The 19,005-nt window shown below is 34.2% G+C and overlaps 3 protein-coding genes and 1 non-coding gene across 4 annotated transcripts; 3 read left to right on the forward strand and 1 right to left on the reverse strand.

Moving 5' to 3' along the window:
- Positions 1-2,029: 2,029 nt before the first annotated feature.
- LOC145558686 (pyridoxal 5'-phosphate synthase-like subunit PDX1.2) lies at positions 2,030-3,488 on the forward strand. The gene has a single exon (XM_081619995.1). The coding sequence runs from the start codon at positions 2,341-2,343 to the stop codon at positions 3,247-3,249; it is 909 nt and encodes a 302-aa protein (XP_081476121.1). The 5' UTR covers positions 2,030-2,340; the 3' UTR covers positions 3,250-3,488.
- A 4,048-nt stretch (positions 3,489-7,536) lies between these two features.
- On the reverse strand, positions 7,537-10,166 carry LOC145560085 (mitochondrial arginine transporter BAC2-like). The gene is made up of 2 exons (XM_081621342.1): positions 9,358-10,166; positions 7,537-8,462 (listed from the first exon to the last, which is right to left on the reverse strand). Exons 1-2 carry the CDS (start codon positions 9,607-9,609, stop codon positions 7,749-7,751), a joined length of 966 nt encoding a protein of 321 aa, XP_081477468.1. The 5' UTR covers positions 9,610-10,166; the 3' UTR covers positions 7,537-7,748.
- A 2,430-nt stretch (positions 10,167-12,596) lies between these two features.
- TRNAW-CCA (transfer RNA tryptophan (anticodon CCA)) lies at positions 12,597-12,668 on the forward strand. Its single transcript has one exon. It is a non-coding gene; the product is annotated as a tRNA-Trp (tRNA).
- Positions 12,669-15,189: 2,521 nt separating this feature from the next.
- LOC145558687 (uncharacterized) lies at positions 15,190-18,599 on the forward strand. The gene is made up of 2 exons (XM_081619996.1): positions 15,190-15,595; positions 18,081-18,599. The coding sequence occupies exons 1-2, from the start codon at positions 15,317-15,319 to the stop codon at positions 18,261-18,263; spliced, it is 462 nt and encodes a 153-aa protein (XP_081476122.1). The 5' UTR covers positions 15,190-15,316; the 3' UTR covers positions 18,264-18,599.
- Positions 18,600-19,005: the final 406 nt, after the last annotated feature.

The raw sequence follows: 19,005 nt of genomic DNA on the forward strand, positions 1-19,005 counted from the left end.
AACACTTATTTTATTCCAAGTAAAACTCTTTAAAAATATAATTATCAATCCTAATTCCATTAGAATTAAAAAAAACATTATAGATTATTCTAGAAGATTAAAGTCGATCCTAATAACTTTAGGATAATAATTAATAGGCCCTCCTCTAGATCATTGGGCCGCTTATAAAATTCATTTCGGGCCTAATTTAGTATTTTGGCCATAACTTCCTCATTATTCATCGGAATTAGGCTTATAATATATAGTTGGAAAGCTCTTTTCGAGCCCGATCCGACTACACTATTATTGAACCCTTATCATGGACCAAACTAAATTGGAATGGATATTTTCATAAATAGAGCACATTTTCAAAAACAGAAAGATAGATATTTTAATAAAAACAACTGCATCACTCGACTTTTCACACTTTCACTTCATTCGATAATCAAACGACGTGAAAGGTATTTATCACTGGGTTTGATTCTATGAGAGACACATTTGGGTGTCTGCAGCCCGTCGCACGACAAGAGGCACGCCACGGCCCGTGCAAACGGCTATATTTTGCTGCTTCCAACAACCATAAAACAGTTTTAATAAAGAAGTAAAAGAACTATAATAATAAAATCAACATTAATAATATAATAATACAAAAACATAAACATAAATTAATAACATTATTTAAATATACTCATTTTAAAAGTTGTTAAAATAAATATATATATCAATTTTAAAAAAAATTAAAAATTCTGGGCCCGGCACGTGAGGCACATCGGTCATGTCATGCCGTGGGCTAGGGTGTGCCAAATGGTGGCCTGGCCTGGCACGACCCGCCAAGTTGCAGGCACGACACGGCCTGCGGTGGCCCCACACAACATGTTGTCCACCTCTATCTACGCCTTAGTCTCCTTAATATAATCCCACAAATGCTACTTTAGATGTGCTGCCAAGCTATCCATAATCTTTTACGCCCTCCTTTGCACATAACCTTATATACACCATTACAAATCGCCTCTTACTACCTTCAATCTTTCATCCACCTCCCTCAAACCCACCAACATCACTACTGTTGCAAACTTTGCCCTTCTTCATTTTTTTTGCCTTGGTAAATTATTAACCTTTTCTTTTAACACACACCCTTACTCATAAAGCCTAGAGCAGAGTCAAAGTGGAATGCAAGAAAACCAAAGCTAATGACAACTTCGTATTTATTAGAGGTATGTTGTTGATTGCAAGTTTGCAACAAGGGGGGTGTTAGGTAAATGAAGATTAAGAAAGTAAGGGTATTATGAGATCAAACTTCGAGATATTGGTCATGCTCGTTATATTTGAAAGTAAAATACTAGTGTATGGAAATTTTTTTGTATGAAGTGGGCATGCCAAACTATACTTCGTTCATGTATGTGTAGAATCGTTCTCTCCATTGAGAATTAGGCCATGTTCTTTTGAGCTTATGAGTAGAACAAATGTTAGCAAAGTAGGGCTCTGGAGAGTAGATTTTAGCAGAGACAACAGATTTTAGTAAAGTAGAGTAGACTACAACAGCCCAAAAAAACTGGATCTAAGGCTTTGTTTTCATCAGATTATTTTCAGTTCAGTTCAACTCCTAATTTCCTTCTCTTATAAAATATTCATTTTAGCTCATTTCAGATTAGTTCAGCTCTAATAAGTTCAGTTCAACAAAGTTCAGTCAATGAGACCATGTCTTAAATGTATCAATATACAGATAATTATGGCCCAGAAATGTAATAACTACCCCACTATTGTAAATTTGTAATTGTGTCAATATTAAATTTTCAAAGTAAATTCTTGTTTCGATTATTTTGTAAAACTCTTCCCGCTTATACTCCTCAATTCAAAACCAACCAATTAGTCGAAAACACATTTTCTTAACACTTGTCCTAACTCCTAAGATTAGTGACAATTAGTTGGGCTTGTTTGTACAATAAAATTCAAGCCTTAATCAATTTGGACATCAATTTTCACAAATCCCAAACTCCTACAAAAAATCATCATTATGACATTATTACATTATAGAGCCCAATCCAAAGTAATTAAGCACGTTATATTATTCATCATCTTCCTAATACACGAAGTTTCTACACTCCTCTCATGGACAACCTTACAAGTGTGACAATCAACTTTCTTTCTCTCTCCTAAAATCTCCCCATTTCCTAAGAACTTTCCAGAACAATCCAGGGCTCACCTTCTTCTTCCTTTAGATTCAATTTCCCCATTTTTATTCTCGAAAAAACCCTTATACCCCATCAACATCAACTCATCAATCATCAAGAATTTCTGTTTTTTTTTTTTTTTTTTTTTTTTTTTCTCACAGGCATTTCATCAAACACTTAGTGTGCATCAATGGCGGACAACGGCGTTGTACTTTTTTACGATGGAACCATTGTCACCACCGACACCAACAAAAACACAAACCCTTTTTCGATCAAAGTCGGGTTAACCCAGATGCTTCGCGGCGGCGTAATCGTCGAAGTCTCCGATCCACGGCAAGCTAAAATCGCTGAAAGTGCAGGCGCTTGCTGCATTTCTGTCGCCGGAGATCAAAAGGGTATCGGAAGAATGGCAGACCCATCTGTAATCAAAGAGATTAAACGCACCGTTTCGATTCCCGTCATCGCTAAATCTCGGGTCGGGCATTTTGTCGAAGCCCAGATTCTTGAATCAATTGGATCCGATTACATCGATGAAAATGAGCTCTTATCAATTGCAGATGAAGATCATTTCATCAACAAACACAATTTTAGGGTCCCATTTGTTTGTGGGTCGAGAGATTTGGGTGAAGCTTTGAGAAGAATTCGAGAAGGTTCTGCTATGATTCGGACTCAAGGGGATTTATCTGGGTCTGGTAATATTGTGCAAACTGTAAGAAATGTTAGGCAAATAATGGGTAATATTAGGGTATTGAATAATATGGATGATGATGAAGTTTTCACCTTTGCTAAGAAAATTGGGGCTCCTTACGATTTGGTTGCTCAAACTAAGCAAATGGGTCGGCTTCCGGTTGTTCATTTCGCTTCCGGTGGGATTGTTACTCCTGCTGATGCTGCCCTGATGATGCAATTGGGGTGTGATGGGGTGTTCATTGGAGGTGAGGTTTTCGATGGGTCGGACCCGTTTAAGCGTGTTCGGGCGATTGTGGAGGCGGTCAGGAACTATAATGATCCGGCTGTGTTGGCCGAGGCGTGTTCCGGGTTGAGTGGTGCAATGGCGAGGATGAATATCAATGATGATAACAGGGTGGTTGAAGTTTGAAAGAATGGAAGGTATCTTGTTCTGACTTTATTGATCAAGAGTTGAGATATGTTATGCTAGAATTCATAGATGTTGATCTTGTTGACTTGTTTGATGTTGTTATAGAAAAATATGTGGTTTCATGAGACATGAATCATGTTGTAGTTGTGTTGTGTACTTGGTTATGTACTTGAGACTGTTTGTTGTAATATGAGGAAATATAGAGATATGAATGAATAAAATAGTTACTCTTTGTGTAAGTTGCTGTCTTTGTCTTTGTTCTTGTTCAATTGTCTTTTGCTGAAACTTTTATTACTTAGTTACTTACTCAGAAAGGATTTGTTTCGTGATGTAATTTTTATCATTGGAATGTGTGTGCAAAGAATATATGGTTAGTTTTCAGATACAGGCTCATCTCAAAAATTTGAGCCATGTTGGAGCCCCTTTGATTTCTAAATCTTACCCTTGCATAGATTTTCTAATAGTGTTGCCATTATACAATGTCCTTAGGCATCTCCTAGATCCATTAGAGTATCGGGGAACGGGGGTTGTCCTACTTTCATTATGATTAGCCCACCAATAACATTTCCACCCCATTGGGGGGTGGGGGATAGGGAGGTGAGATTGTCCTAATCCCATCATGTCAGTACTTATAACATCTTTACCCCATCCAGTTGGGTGGTTGGGGGGTAAGAAGCAGTCCTATTCCCATGGTCAGCTTACAATTAGCATCTCCACCCCATTTGGAGGAGACTCCGATTCCCATGGCCAGCTCACCAATAGTTAAAATGTATAAATTAGCTTGTTTCAATAAAAATAGTGTAACATAAACAAATCTAAGCTGAAGATCTTTGCAATACTACTGGATCTATATTCTAGAGGCTAGAAATACTAAAGATTGTGTCTGTACTGTCAATCAATGATTTACTGTATTCCAACAAGCATAGCAATGAGGGTTAGTGATAGTTTTACTAACAATTCGATCATACAAGTCAAGAATGTGTAGGTTTTTTTTTCTTGTCTGTGATGACCAATTTGATGATGCAATGATGAAGCTTAGAAGTGTTGTGTTGAAAGTACTAGGAGGTGAAATCAATTGTTGGTTCGGTGACCCTGGTTTTGTTAAATAGTTGTAGTAAAAGGGTTTATTCAGCATGGAGTAATATTAGTGATTTTGAAATTCTAAATTTTATGAAATTAAAAACACTCAAATCTAGTAGGATGTAGAAATATAATTTTCTTTCCTCCTATATGATTAATTGTGATTTATGACTGTTTTAGGCTACTATATTTCAAGCACTTATAGTAGTCGTTTTAGCTGTGTTAATACTTGGCAATAATCTCATGCATTGTTTGTAAGTAGATTTCCTATCCCCTATAGGCAGTGGCAGCAGATCCTGAACCGAGTGAATTCTAGGTTGACCCAGACGGCCAGTATACATTCAACTTTCCTTTACCCTGGCTGTCTAAGGGCTTGTGCAGGAGCATATTAGAAGAATTAAGATAATGTTGGTATTCTGTATGCTGTCTCTCGTGTAACTTTATGAGTTTTGACAGGTTGGCATTTTTTATGCAAATGCCAAGTGAGTACATAGCTGGGTGATAATACCATTTACCCACTGGGTTGGTCCTGCATTCTTCATTTCTGCTTCACGGCTTACCTGTTTTGAGTGCAAAGAGATGGGGTTTCGAGTGCAAAGGGATGGTAGAGGTTGTGTAAGCATTGATGCTGTCAAAATGTCAAGCTTATGTGTCTGGGAAGTTATAATGGCCTTGTATTTGATATAAATGTACTTGTCAACCTTGTGGCATCTCTTTCTTATCCTATATACACATGTTTTATCTTTCTCTGTATATGGTGTATGAGTAAGCCTATTGGGATTAAAGTAAAGTTGCTGTTATGCTTTCCCTGTAACACGCGCTGCAAAACCCTTTGATGATGAACTTAAAGATTGATGTTTTGCTTATGCTCAGTTAACTCTCTACCTGTTTATTGGGCATCTGATCTTGCTGATAGCTTCACTACACTCTCCCACTCCCCCATCTTTTTTAGTATGTAGGAGTAACTTGGTACAGCTTACTGTCTGTAGGCAACGACAACTTTTTAACCAATAAGAGCTGGTGGCATGTTTTGTTTAGATCTAGTCTAGAAACATTAGTTGCTGTTGGTTTTGCCTCATCATAAGAAACCTGCAAAAGCTCAAGGTAGTATTATCTTCTAAATACAAGGTGCAGATCTGCAGCATGATAAATCAGATTCAGTTAGTCAGTGCCCTTCGTTGCACGACTCTAAAAAAAAAAAAAAAAAAAAAAAAAAAAAAAAAAAAAAAAAAATCCGAACTCTAAGTTTCAATAAGTACTTTTTTTTTTTTTTGAACGGAAGTTTCAATAAGTACTTGGGACAGTAGGATCTCTACTTTTTTTGTAGCTTGCTACAAGCTCAGTAGAGTAATACTCAGAAGTTTGTCCTAAGCGAGTATATCCACTGTGCTGATCATCAACCCAGAAGAATTCTGTAACATGGGGGGTTCTTCATCTTATTATGCACAAGCTGACGAGCTTATTTATTTGTAGTTTCAAAGTCTTGTGGAAAAGAGATCTATTTTGACACACCTTGGACCATGTCCTTGTAGATTTGATAAATGCAACTCATGCCCTAGATAATAAGTTGACGATTGTACACCTCTTACATTATTGTTATTGTCTCATGTATTATTGCGACATTATTTAAGAGTGTCTCTCAAAAGCATTTAATAATTTGATATCTATCATTGTATTAATTGACGTGTGATTTTGAAATTATATTGAATTGTTAATCCTAAGAATTTAATCATTTTAAAAAAAATATATATATTTTAGTGACACTTGTTTTAAGAACATCATAAAAATTTTGTACTCGTATTATAACGCAAGGCTGTTACAGAATTAAACGCGGTCTATCTAGGAAATTGGCCTCTGAATGGTTAGATAGTGTGGCCAACTTTAAGTGGTGAAGCAGAGGTTAAATGATGGTGTATTGATATCGGTGGATTTGCATGCAGTTTCAGCAGCAGCACATGGTCGAACTACTTCCGCCGAATTAAATACTCTCAATCAACAAAGGGTCTTGTTTTAGGCATTGGTTATGAGCATTTTGGTATTTTGTTTGGTAACTATATAGGTGCTAGTTACAATCTTTGATGATTATAGTACACAGTAGTATTTTATGAAGGATGCAATATGCAAGTGACAATCCATTGCAGTTGTTAGAATGAAGAATGATCAGCTTGCGTTTTAGAAGTGTCAACTTGAGACTATTATTACCTTGTTTATATATGTTTATTTAGGTGAGTCAAGCCAATTCCCCTGTTGTTATTTAATCAATCTATTACCGGATTGTAATAAGTTTAGTACAGTGTATGTTTTAGTCATCGTGAACTAGTTGGAACTTAAAAGTGCAAACTTTTGATACCCACATCAACTACCATTACGTCTTAAAAGCCATAATCTCAAGCTCACCTAATAATTTACGTGGCACTTCAAGTCTTTAACGAACCAACCATCAAAAGGATGTTGAGTGTCCTCTTGAATATCTTATTTATTGCCCACACCCATAGGTTTGATCCTGTAAAATCTGACCCACAGATTCAGAAGGTGATCTGTGATTCCATATCTTGACATATTCAAAAGCATGGAGAAATATGATATGGGAGCCAAGTTGTAAGATCAAGTTCAAAGATTCGGTTAAGCATAGGTTAGATTAGATATCTCCTTACATCATGGAAACCAACAGCTTACTTGCGTCATCAAGAACAAAGATCTTATCTTGTCAGCAGAACTTGTTTACTTTCTTTCTCAACCTTTTTGTGGTCCTAAGAACACTCAACCATACGTGCACTTGATATATTTAGCTGATCTTAAAAATATTTAAATCCCTAGGTTAATTTCACACCATCATCTTAATATATCCGCGATTTTGATAGGCATCTCCTCTTCTCCAATAATTACTAGTTATTCGTAAATGTCACTACAAGTTATCGCATTTTCTATGACTGAAAATAATTGTTGATGATTGGATTTCTTGAATTGTTTGTATAATAGTACTACCTCTGATCTAAATTACTCGCAACTTTGGAATATTTTATATCTCACAACCCCAAAGTTGCGAGTAATTTGGACTGGAGGTAGTATTTGAAATTTACATGTAACATTGTTACCAACATTTTAAGATACCAGAATTCTCTTAGGCATATTGTCACTGAATCAATAATTCATACATTGTCAACCAAAGTGTGGATATGCCACTTCCTCTGGTTTTTAAGTTCATGGTAAATCAATATTTTTCTTTAGTATTTCTTAATGTTGATACAACAGAGGTCCAGCTGAGGTTTCTGTACAAGCAGCAAATGAAGTACAGAACTCCTCTACCTATACTAAATTACTAATCATATAAGTCGATGTGCCAAATTTGATCATCCATGAAACAATTCGCTTCAATTGCCCAAATGGTTGGTCACCCTAGAATTTCAGGGGAATTAATCTTATGGTCCTGAGGCCTTCAATGTGCTTTCAGTCTGAAGACTCTCATTACCAACAGTTCCAACACCACTAAACAGGCACCTCAAAGAAAGCTCGTAGGCAGCAAAAATCGCTCCATTCACGACAAAAGCCCTAGCCACTGCAGTTCCTAGTCCTCTCCACAGAACTCCATAACCATCCTGCTTGACACTCTTCCTAAAGCAATCGACAATTCCACTGTATGTCATTGAAGCTTTCGTTTGTGCCTGGAGTCTAGTCTTGATCACATCTAATGGGTACAATGTGGCCCAGCTCGCAACTCCAGCTAAACCCCCAGCTACAAGCATTGTATTTAGGGACTCTTGGCCACTCTTTCGGCATCCAGGGTGGAGCTTTTCTCTCATGTATTCATATGTCCAGAAGTACAACCCATGAGCTGGTGCATCTCTGAGGGCTGTGATGGTTAAGCCACGATATAACCCTCTTAGACCTTCGTTTTTAAGTATGGTTTTGGCTAATTTTTTGGGACCATTTTCAGTGTTTGATACCAAATGGGTGTTTTGCTTCAATTGAAGACGGATTTTTAGCAGCTCAACGGGGCTCAGTATAAGACTTTGGAGTGCCCCGGTGCCAAATCCTCCTAGGGCTACCCCCTTATACGAAGGAGGTTCTCTTGGATCGACAGATTTGTCACATGCTCGAGATAAGACTGCATATGTTTGGAAAACCATGGCATTCTGCAAATCAAAGGTAAGAAAGCACAGGCTTAAAAGATATAACCTATAAAGAAAATGCAAACAGGATTCTTTAAAAGTTGAAGCATAAAATCACAACCACAATTGAAGCTAGGTTTCTCCAAGGCTATGATAGATCTACATATTGAATGCTTGAGACTATTTTTCTGTCAAATTTAGCTTTTCTAATTGCCCAAGGATGTCACAAAAACATCAAGTGAATCAGATAGACACATAGTTATGACATTATGGTGGCCTGGTAGTATTCAATTCTATCAAATTCATAACCAAGAACTATGCTTTGTTATGAAATTGGGTTGATAAAAACATCAAAACCAAGAACTATGCTTTGTTACTAGCCTGAAAATCAGGACAAAATGCAGAGACTATCTATGTTACTCGGACTCATACATAAACATCCGTGGTGTCCCACACAGCCATAACTTCATAAACGCGCACATGTACAAGTGTCTAAGTGCACATGTGCGCGCTTATGGAGTCATGGCTTATAAGCTTTTTGCATGCTTCTTATTCAAAATGAAGTGTCTAAGTGTCATACCCACGTCTAAGGATCAAACATCCCAAGAATACAATTACACAAATACTTAAGGTGAAATAAAAATGGTACTCTAATAACTTGTCATGCATACACTTTAGACATGAATATACAATATACTGTATGCAATTGCTAAAACACAGGGGATTGGACCTTTTCCTTTCTTACCCAGAAACTGGCATAAGATTCCCAAAAAACGGTGGATTCCCATTTCCCAGGATCAATTAGTATCCTAAAAGAACCATCAAAATAAGTAATTATCCCAAAACCAATAACAGCAATTTAATAAAAAAAAACAAATACTCCAAAAAACATAAATTAAATAAAAAAAATTATGCAAACCTGAAAAGTGACAGAGGCTAAGGGAGCAGCCATGCCTCTGTAAAAGGCAGAGGGTCCTTCGGTGGCAAGAACTCGCCGGAAAATACTGATTGCACCGCCGGAACTTGAGCTCTGTTGCCGGATTCTGAGCGTATCCAGCGGATATCCGGCGACAACTCCGGCGATTCCACCAAACCCACCTGCTATAAATTCTTTCCCCCAACTACTTGCTAAAAATTCTGGCCAAAAATCCATCTTTATCTCCTTTTGCATCCCCCAATCCTCAAAAAAAAATTAATTTTTAATCAATCCTCTTTTTTTCCAAGTAAAAATTCTGTTTTTGGGTAAAATCCTTCAATTTAAAGTTAACCCAAAAGAAAAATTGAGATGATTATACTTGCTTTTGGGTTATTTTAACAAATTGCAGAATACCCACCTAATCAAAACACCCTTGTTTTCCTTGAAAATTTCAGGGTGTTTTTTTTTTTAAAAAAAAAAATTAATGTAATTGTGCAAAATCTCTTTTTTTGCGAAATTAAGGAGGATACGGATAGGATTTTCAGATGGGTGTTTCTTTCCTGAGTTTATTTAACAAATTTAAGGAGCAATTTAGAACTTTCCCACTCTTTTTAGGATATGGTTTTGTGAATCTTCTCACTTTTATCCCAAAGATTCAAGCTTCTTATAAGAAATAAATTTCAATTTCAAGCGATAAAAATCGAGACATAAAATAATGATATTTATTGAGGGAATTGATTCAAAGAGGGAGAAAATTAATTGGGAATTTGAATTAAAAAGATGAAAGAAACAAAAAGTGATCACACGGTGCAAGTTTGTTGGGACTAGGATACTGCTCCAATTTAAGATTTTCTTATTTAAGTAAAATTGCACCACAATTTGTGGCACGTGGCCCAATTGTAAAAGACACGTAATATAATGGACCTTTAAATTCTTTGAAAAAATATTAATAAAGAATGACCATCACAAACTTTTTTTATTTGGTGATTGAGTTGGATTGGGTGAATTGATGGGTTGATGATGACGAGATGTCATGATCTTGATTCTCCTTATTAAGTAAGCTACTCACAAATCTTTATTACCCCTTCAATTATATTCCCATAATGATTAGCTCTAAGGGTGAACCGGGTAAAATACCAAAAAAAAAAATAATGTTCCGATAATCATATTTCAATTAAAGTTATGTTTAGTACTACATACTTCGTATCTATTATGTTATCTACATGTCTATTTACATAATAGCCTAATAGGCATGTAGATAAGGGACGGAGGTAGTACATAATATTTCAATTAAAGTTATCTTAGGGCATGTTCTCATTAACTAGACTGAGCTGAACTGAATTGAAATGAATATTTTATAAGAGAAGGAAATTAGGAGCTGAACTGAACTGAATCGAACCGAACCGAACTGAACCGAATTTCAACGTAAGAGAACAGGCCCTTATAGTGTGTTTAATTCAATTAATTTTCACTTATTTGAATTTGGGAAAATACAAGTTAATCTGCTAGATAAACGAATTTTTGTTAATTTGATGGCATTTTTGTAAATATATTGAAAAAGCAGGGTCATTTATTCAGTACTTTTGGTGAGCTGTCCAATTACTGTTTGCCTTTTGCTTTTACTGTTTGGTGAGGAAATTACACATGTACCCCTCAACTAGTACATGAAAAGACGCATATACCCCTCCACTGGTATTTGAAAAGACAATTATACACCCCTAGATAACAAATTATATTTCAAAGGTAGACAATTGTTTATCTGGGGAATTACTGGGTATCCCTCTTTGAATTTATCTTATTTTATATGAACTATATAGACTTCTTTGAATTTATTTCAACTTGTTAGATTGTACGGAGTATTAAAAATTATTTTAGATCTAATATGAACATGGATTCCTTATCATAAACTAACTTTTCCTCAAATTATAAAAACTTCATCTACCTTTTTGTAAATCATATTTTAACTCTTAAATTGAAATATGATTATCTTTTACGAATAATAATTTGTCAAATTTTGAATCCAACGTATAAAATAAAGGCCAAAAAAGGTAAGTCAATAGGTGTAAGGGCATGTTCTCATTTACTAAATTGAACTGAACTGATTGGAAATGAAGTGAATATATTTTACGAGAGAAGAAAATTAGAAACTAAATTAAACTGAACTGAAATTAAGCTGAATAGAACAGTCCCTGACACTAAATTATTTCAAACTAGGTTAGATCCCGTGCCATGCACGGTAATCTTTATATATAGTTATATATTATTGATTGATTGAGAAATATTATAATCATAAATTAGTCAAGAAATAATAAAAGTATGTGACATGTTAATTTGATATTTGCAATTTTAATTGTAGCTTCCAATACACAACTAAAACAAAGTAGGCAAAAAATCTGAGCAATATTTTTTTTGGTATATATTGCCCAATTTTTTTTATAAAGATTTGCGAATAAATCTTTTATTTTAAATATAATAATTATTACGTGGCAATATGAAATATGTACAAAAAAAAATATGATTTTTGTAAATGATTTGTTTCCTTAATTAAAATATTTTTAAAAAAATGAAAAAAAACCTACCAGGAGATGACACGCGTCATCGTTGGTGTGTCTTTTAGTATATAGCATTGATTTGTTGCTCTAAAAAATTAATAATAAAAAAATTATTTTGTATTTTCTACTCAGTAAGTGTTACATGTTTTGACACGTGATTTTAGGCAATTTTATTACCTTAAATAAAATAAGACGGAAGTGATTAGCTGGAGTATTAAAAAATTGTAAAAAAAAAGTAGGGTTTATAGTTTATTGAAAAACAAAAAAATGTAAATGAAAAACAACACTACAGAGTATAATAATAATAATAATAATAATTTATGGGTTTGAATGGAGACCAATAAGAGAAGAAATATATAACACAGAGTATTAAAAAATACTCCATAATTTTTTGTGAATAAAATAAAAAGTGTAATTTTAAAAAATTACAATTATAAATTATACTTCATATTTGATAAATATAACACTTTAAAAAATACTGTACAGATGGGGAAAAAAATTCAATTGAACATGCCAAAAACGATTCATTTAACATTTCACGCAAAGCTAAGATGCTTCTATTAAAAAATAAAAAAAATAAAAGATGCTTCTAGAATCCCATTTGGATAAGGCCTTATGCTGATGCCACGATAACAACTCTATGTAATTAAAATGGATAATTATATAATGAAGTATAATTATCAACAACGGGGATCTGTGGCGCAATGGTAGCGCGTCTGACTCCAGATCAGAAGGTTGCGTGTTCGATTCACGTCAGGTTCAATATCCTGGTCCCAACAGATCATCTTTTTTTTTCCTCCCTTTTTTAAATACCATACTCTAATTAACTTAAAGTTTTAGCTCTCTTGTAAAAAAAAAAAAAACTTAGGGGGTGTTTGGTATGAAAATTTATAACATAATGAAAATTTATAACATAGGAAACGTAAACAAATAAGTGTTTTCGTTTCTATTAGTTTGGTATGAGCTATAAGTAACAAATACCGTTTTCAAAGGGTAACAAAATCCCCCAAATTGTTACCCTTATCCAACTAGTGGAAACAAAATGTGTTTCCCTCCTCAATCATAAACTCCTCAATTTGTTTCCATTTTATAAAGATACCAAACATATATCAAAGGTAACATGTATCATTACCCTTTCCCTAACTTATATAAATCCTTTCCATTTCGTTTACGGAATTTATACCAAACGCCCCCTTAAAGTTTTAGCTCATTTGCGCTTTTTTTCTTCGGCTAAAAGAAATAATTAGTCATTTATTTAAATAACTTGAAGGTAGATAATTGATATTTGAAAAAGTTTTTTCATCCTGCTTAACTAAATGAGGTTGTTTTAGAGGGGACTCAAGTTGTTAGGTTTTTTTTTTTTTTTTTTTTTTTTTTTTTTTTTTTTTTTTTTTTTTTTTGGCAATAAACATGCTAGTTGTGTCTTTGAGGGTGTTAAATAAGTCGTTTATATGGTGTTGGTTTGATTCAAATTAATTTAGAGTAATTTATTTTACTACTCAAAGGTACCATATAGAAAAATCCAAAAATTCAAGGGTATAACATAAAATAAACTAATAACTCAAAGTCACCTTGTAGAAATTTGAATTTAGGAGGGTACAAGGTAGAAATTTGAATTTAGGAGGGTACAAGGTAGAAATTTGAATTTAGGAGGGTACAAGGTAGAAAAACCCTTCTTCTTCTTTCTTTTTTTTTTTAAAAATAAAATAAAATTGATTTTATTAGTTTATACATTTTTCTTATTGTTGATATGTAAAAATTTTCTAAATTATTGATTTATTGAATAATGTTTTTCCAACTTTAAATTTGTTGTAATATAAAAAGGAAATTTATTGTTATTAATAGTCAATGAAATATCATTTACATATTTATCCTTGAAAATGATAATTATTATTGATTTGTAAGATTTAGTAACATAAAAAGAAAATTTTGGAAAGTAAAATTGCGGGAAATTATATTATCATAAAATGACCTGTGTCATTTAAGATTCACCTTTAATATAGGTTTATTGATGATTGATTATTTCATACTTCCTCTCTTATTTTAGTGGAAAGTTGGTAAACGAGTATTTTCTCATTTTTATCTGCTTGAAAACTACCTTAACTTGGTTGAACAATCTGCTTGAGAAAAAGAAGTGGAAATAACTCTTAACATCGAGTAAATAGGTTCAAAATTTCTCAAATTTTGGTATAGTTGTTATAATAAGTTATTCAAAATTGAAAATGTGAGATTTAATACCACAAACATTATTTACCATCGAAGCCTTTCGCTAAGGGGTGTTTGGTTGGGCCTTTGAAATAAAGTAAATTCCTTTTCAATATTTGGTTAAAGCATAATTTATTGTTTTTGCTATGAAGTCTCATACTAATGGTATCTAACTTCAGTGTCCATTCCAACTCCCTACAATCTCACATCCACCCCAAATATTTTGAGTCCATTCCACTCGAAATACAAACTCTTAACTAGTTGTAAATCCAATCTAATTTTTCTCTAAACAAGTTTAAGGCCCAGTTCTGATTTATTAAACTGAACGGAGCTTAAATGAATTGTTTATGAGAAAAAGAAAGAAATCAGGAAACGAAATAAACTGATTGGAGCTAAGCTAAACTGAACTGAACTAAACTGAAATTAAGCAAAAAAAAAAAAAAAAAAAAAAAAAACCTTAAGTGTTTAATTAGAATTAGGGTTCTCGATTCGTACCACCATGATATGAGTTTTCAATCCATTCTATTTCAGTCTGTTGAACCAAACGACCCCAAAGTAGAGTACCGAACAGAAGTAGATGTTATTTTAAAACTTATTTACACTTTTGCGTCGGAATGAAACTTAATTACGAAATTACTGTCCACGTAGGCTCGAATAAGTTTTTATTTTATTTTTCAAAGTAAAACCTCTACCTCAAGTAGCGGTTTATGTACTAAAACCGCTACTTGAGGTAGCAGTTTTACCCTTCATAAATTGATTAAATGTATCTTTACTTAGAGTACTAATGACAAACCGCTACCTCAAGTAGCGGTTTTAGACTATAACCGCTACTTAAGGTAGCGGTTTGTCTCTAAAGAAAAAAATTACCCCCAAATGTATCTCCAAGCCTACGTGGACTATATTTTCGTAAATAAGTTTCATTCCAATGCAAAACCGTAAATAAGTTTCTTAAAAGTTATATTTTTGTAAATCATCCCACAACCAAACGACCCCAGTTCCTTAGTCAAGTTGCCAAGGGTTTGAGTCGGTTTTACATTTAAGACAATTTATTTATTCGCAAAGTAAAAAACATAAAATCCCCAAAACAACACTAACATCATCTCTTTTTTCGCCTTTCACCAACCAACCACAAAACCTCAGCCTCAAACCCCAACACCCATTCACTCCTCCATTTCTAGAGAGAGAAAACTTCCGTTGCTTCAACAATGGCGTCGCTGAGTTTTTCAGCTTCTACTACTGCTCCCATGGCTTCCTTTCTACCTTCACCTTCATCTTCAAGCGTATCGACTTCTTCTTCGTCGTCGTCTTCGTCTTCTTCAAGCAGTTTCAAGCTTACTGGACCCAGATGTTTTCTCTCTCCTCTTTCTCTTACTCGTATTTCTTCTTCTTCTTCTTTGAAGGTGAAATCTCGTCGTTCTATGGTTGTTTGTATGGCTCCTGATGAAGAGAAGATGACTCGTCGCTCTCCTCTCGATTTTCCTATCGTATGTTCCTCTTTCTTTGATTAATTTTTGAATTGTGGGTAATATTAGAATTAGAATCAAATTCTAGGGTTTTGAATTCGAATTGATTTCATCATGGAAAAATTGATTTGTTGTAATTGCTTTAATTTGTGGCATTTTCTGATGTTAATTGCTGTCCTAGTACTTTGATTTTGATGATGGATTGTTTTCACAATGTCAATCTTGTGATTTTAGGGAAAATAAGTTGAAATTATTGGTTTGAGAATTGAGAATATCATAAATCTGCACTTTTGTTTGCTGAGCGTTTTTCAATAAGTCTTCATGATTAAAAAATTCTTTTTTAAGGTTCACAAAGCAATTGAAAGAATTTGAGATTATAGTTGGAAATCTTAGAATTGCTGGATTTCTCTTTTTGAAGAATGGTTAAAGGATAAGGTTTTACGTCTTAGAATTTTAGCAATCATTCATTTACCTTTGTTTTGGTATTTTCCCCTTACCTGTTATCTAGTTAGGGTTGTGGCTAATAACTTGTCTAGCACCGTGCAATTATTGTCAATATTGTCTTACTTCGTAGGTTATAAGGACATCGGAATTGGTATCGTTTTATCGATATTCTTAAATTACAAGTACTGTATTTCTTTGATGGGTTTAGGAATCAAATAGGGGATTACATTCAAACTATAAAACTGTTATACCTTCGATTTCACCCTGCCCTTGCTCCTGCCTCCTGGTGGGATTTGATACACTTTGGCAATTCTAATGGATTGAAATGCCAATTTTAGATAGGGAGAGGATTTACGAAGGTTGCTCACTTGATTTGGTAAATTTGTTACATATTTTTATACATTTTACATTACAAACCAAACATAGGAGTGTTATTGCATTAAGTGAATTCTTAATCACTCACTCCCATTCTTTAGCTCCAATATCCTTTTAATTAATGCCTAGAATTTACTTTACAGCCTTCTGTACTTTCTTTTGTGGCTTGGGGAAAGGACGAGGATAGGATTGTAGCTTCAGTGCTATATATATATCTTGTGTGCTCTTGTTTAGTTGTTTCGTACATTTTTTTAGTCCTTATGCAGTGGAAAATTTGCCAATTACTAGCGTACTTTGTAAATTACTACCGCAAATTAAAACAATTGTGAATTACTACCGCAAAAAATTTAAGATGTTGCGATTACTACTAAACCCCCATTAAACCCAACTATGATGTCATTATATCACTTTAACCCATGGTTAAAGCCCTTAATCATGACGTTATTATATCCCTAATCCATTTTCTTTTTTTGGGGGGGTTGGTTAAAGCCCTTAACCATGGTCAAACACGGGTTAAAGGGATATAATGACGTCATAGTTGGGTTTAATGGGGGTTTGGTAGTAACGCAACATCTTAAAATTTTTTGCGGTAGTAATTCACAACTTTTTTAATTTGCGGTAGTAATTTACAAAGTAGTATTAACTTGCGGTAGTAATTGGCAAATTATCCTTATGCAGTCTTGAAAAGTTTGTTTGAGGTGACTTTGGCAATATTGGCAATCAGCCATTTAGTTATCTTAGTTACTAATTCTAAGTCTAGCATTTTATTTTACTTGTTCCTCCCCTAAAAGAAGGATTTTCTTTGTTTGAGGTAATCCCGTGGTGATTTTGCCTTAGGAGAATGGGGATGCCTTCTTTTGGTCAAGGGGTGAGGAAGAATTTGATGAATAGAACAAGCCTAAGAAGACCTATGCTTGTTCTTGCTGTGTTGTTTTTTGTACCTATTCAGTTATTCAAATAACTAAGCAAATAAGTGATAAGTACATAAGCTCTAATTAAATTCCTTAGCTTCTGTTCGAGTGAAACTGAGAACAAAGGAGGAGTGTACAAGGGATGAGAGGGGAAGATGAATTAGAATACTGAAAAGGAAGATTCACTTTTATTACATAATTCAAATGTGATGACAGGGAATACTTTGTGCCTACAGATAAGTGTTTTGAATCATCATTGATTCCATGATGCTGTCAAAATATAAAGCTTCCCGATAATTTCATTTATTTTATGGTATTGTGAGAGTAGTCATTGAGGCTTTTGAGCACGAAGTTGGGTTAAAATGCAAATTAGGGCAATAGTATGAGTCTTGTTAAGGCAGTTATTTTTTATTTATTTATTTATTTTTTATTTTTTTTTGTGTAGCTGTGTGAATGATGAAGGGTAAATGTGTTAATGGTGCAATTCAAATGGGTAATTGTGTAAAACGCGTGACTAAAATGGATTCAAATCTCTCAATTGAACATATTCATTAGCATTTTTAGGTGAACCTAGACCTAGTCAAGGATGAGAACTGAAAATTGTATGCTCCAATTATGTCTTGTATATTTTTATCTACTAAAATAATACTATGTCAATCCATCCATGACATCACTGGTTCTAATTGTGTCGTTGAAGGGAAAATTGTCTATAACTTTCACATTTACATTTAAAGACTTGTAAATCACTGCAAATTTAACATTTTGTTGCTTGACAGGAGTGGGAGAGGCCCAAGCCTGGGAGAAGACCTGATATATTTCCTCAATTCAGCCCTATGAAAACACCATTACCACCTCCTATGCCTGCTGATCCACCAGAGGAAGACGAGGATGAGGAAGAAAAGAAGGAAGAGGAAGATCCGGAAAAGGAAGAGCAAGAAAACCCAGACAAACCGCAGTGATAAATGAATGTCTTGCTATTAGGCAGTCATTACAATTCATATTCGATATCCTCAGTAGCATAGTCAAATGCATGGATCCTGCATATGACAGAGCTAAGGTTGGTATCCACATCAACTCTCTGGCTTAAGCACAGGAGTTTATGACGTCAATTTTTTCAGGTCCTGTGCGGGTTTAGTGTTTTCCTGAGGAGTTATCCTAATTTTGTAGTATTGAGGTGATTTTAATAGGTTTTGTAATGTTATTTAAGGAATAAGGATGGTTTCATACCCTTGTAAGTTGCCTTTACTTCTCTAATTACATCTTATTTGGAGTTATGTAGTTGGCCATTATGTTGATACGGTAATATATTCCACTTGTTTTCAGGCTTACGTAGCTTAGAGAAGCTTCATACTATACCCTCTTTCCCTTCTGAAAGGATTTCATGCATCAAATTTCACACTGGTCATTTCAAATGTGGGCTTGTAAACCCATGACCCAACAAAAGTTACAAATTTTTAGCTACACGGCTACATGGCTACACCCCTATGTGGCTATGTAGGTAGTTTATCGATTTTATAGTTAAAATAATTGAGCACTTTTAAATAAAAGGACTACTGTTACATGATAAATTATAAAATAATGGTTTATGTAGTCGACCTTGGCCTATTAATAATTATAGTTTTCCATGCCTTATTGTTGTTGCTACTTGATATACTTCATCTGTTATTTTTTACTTGACTTGTTTCCTTTATCACGCTTGCC

Source organism: Chenopodium album, chromosome 9 (genome assembly GCF_948465745.1).
Source record: "Chenopodium album chromosome 9, dcCheAlbu1.1, whole genome shotgun sequence".
Classification (NCBI taxonomy): domain Eukaryota; kingdom Viridiplantae; phylum Streptophyta; class Magnoliopsida; order Caryophyllales; family Amaranthaceae; genus Chenopodium; species Chenopodium album.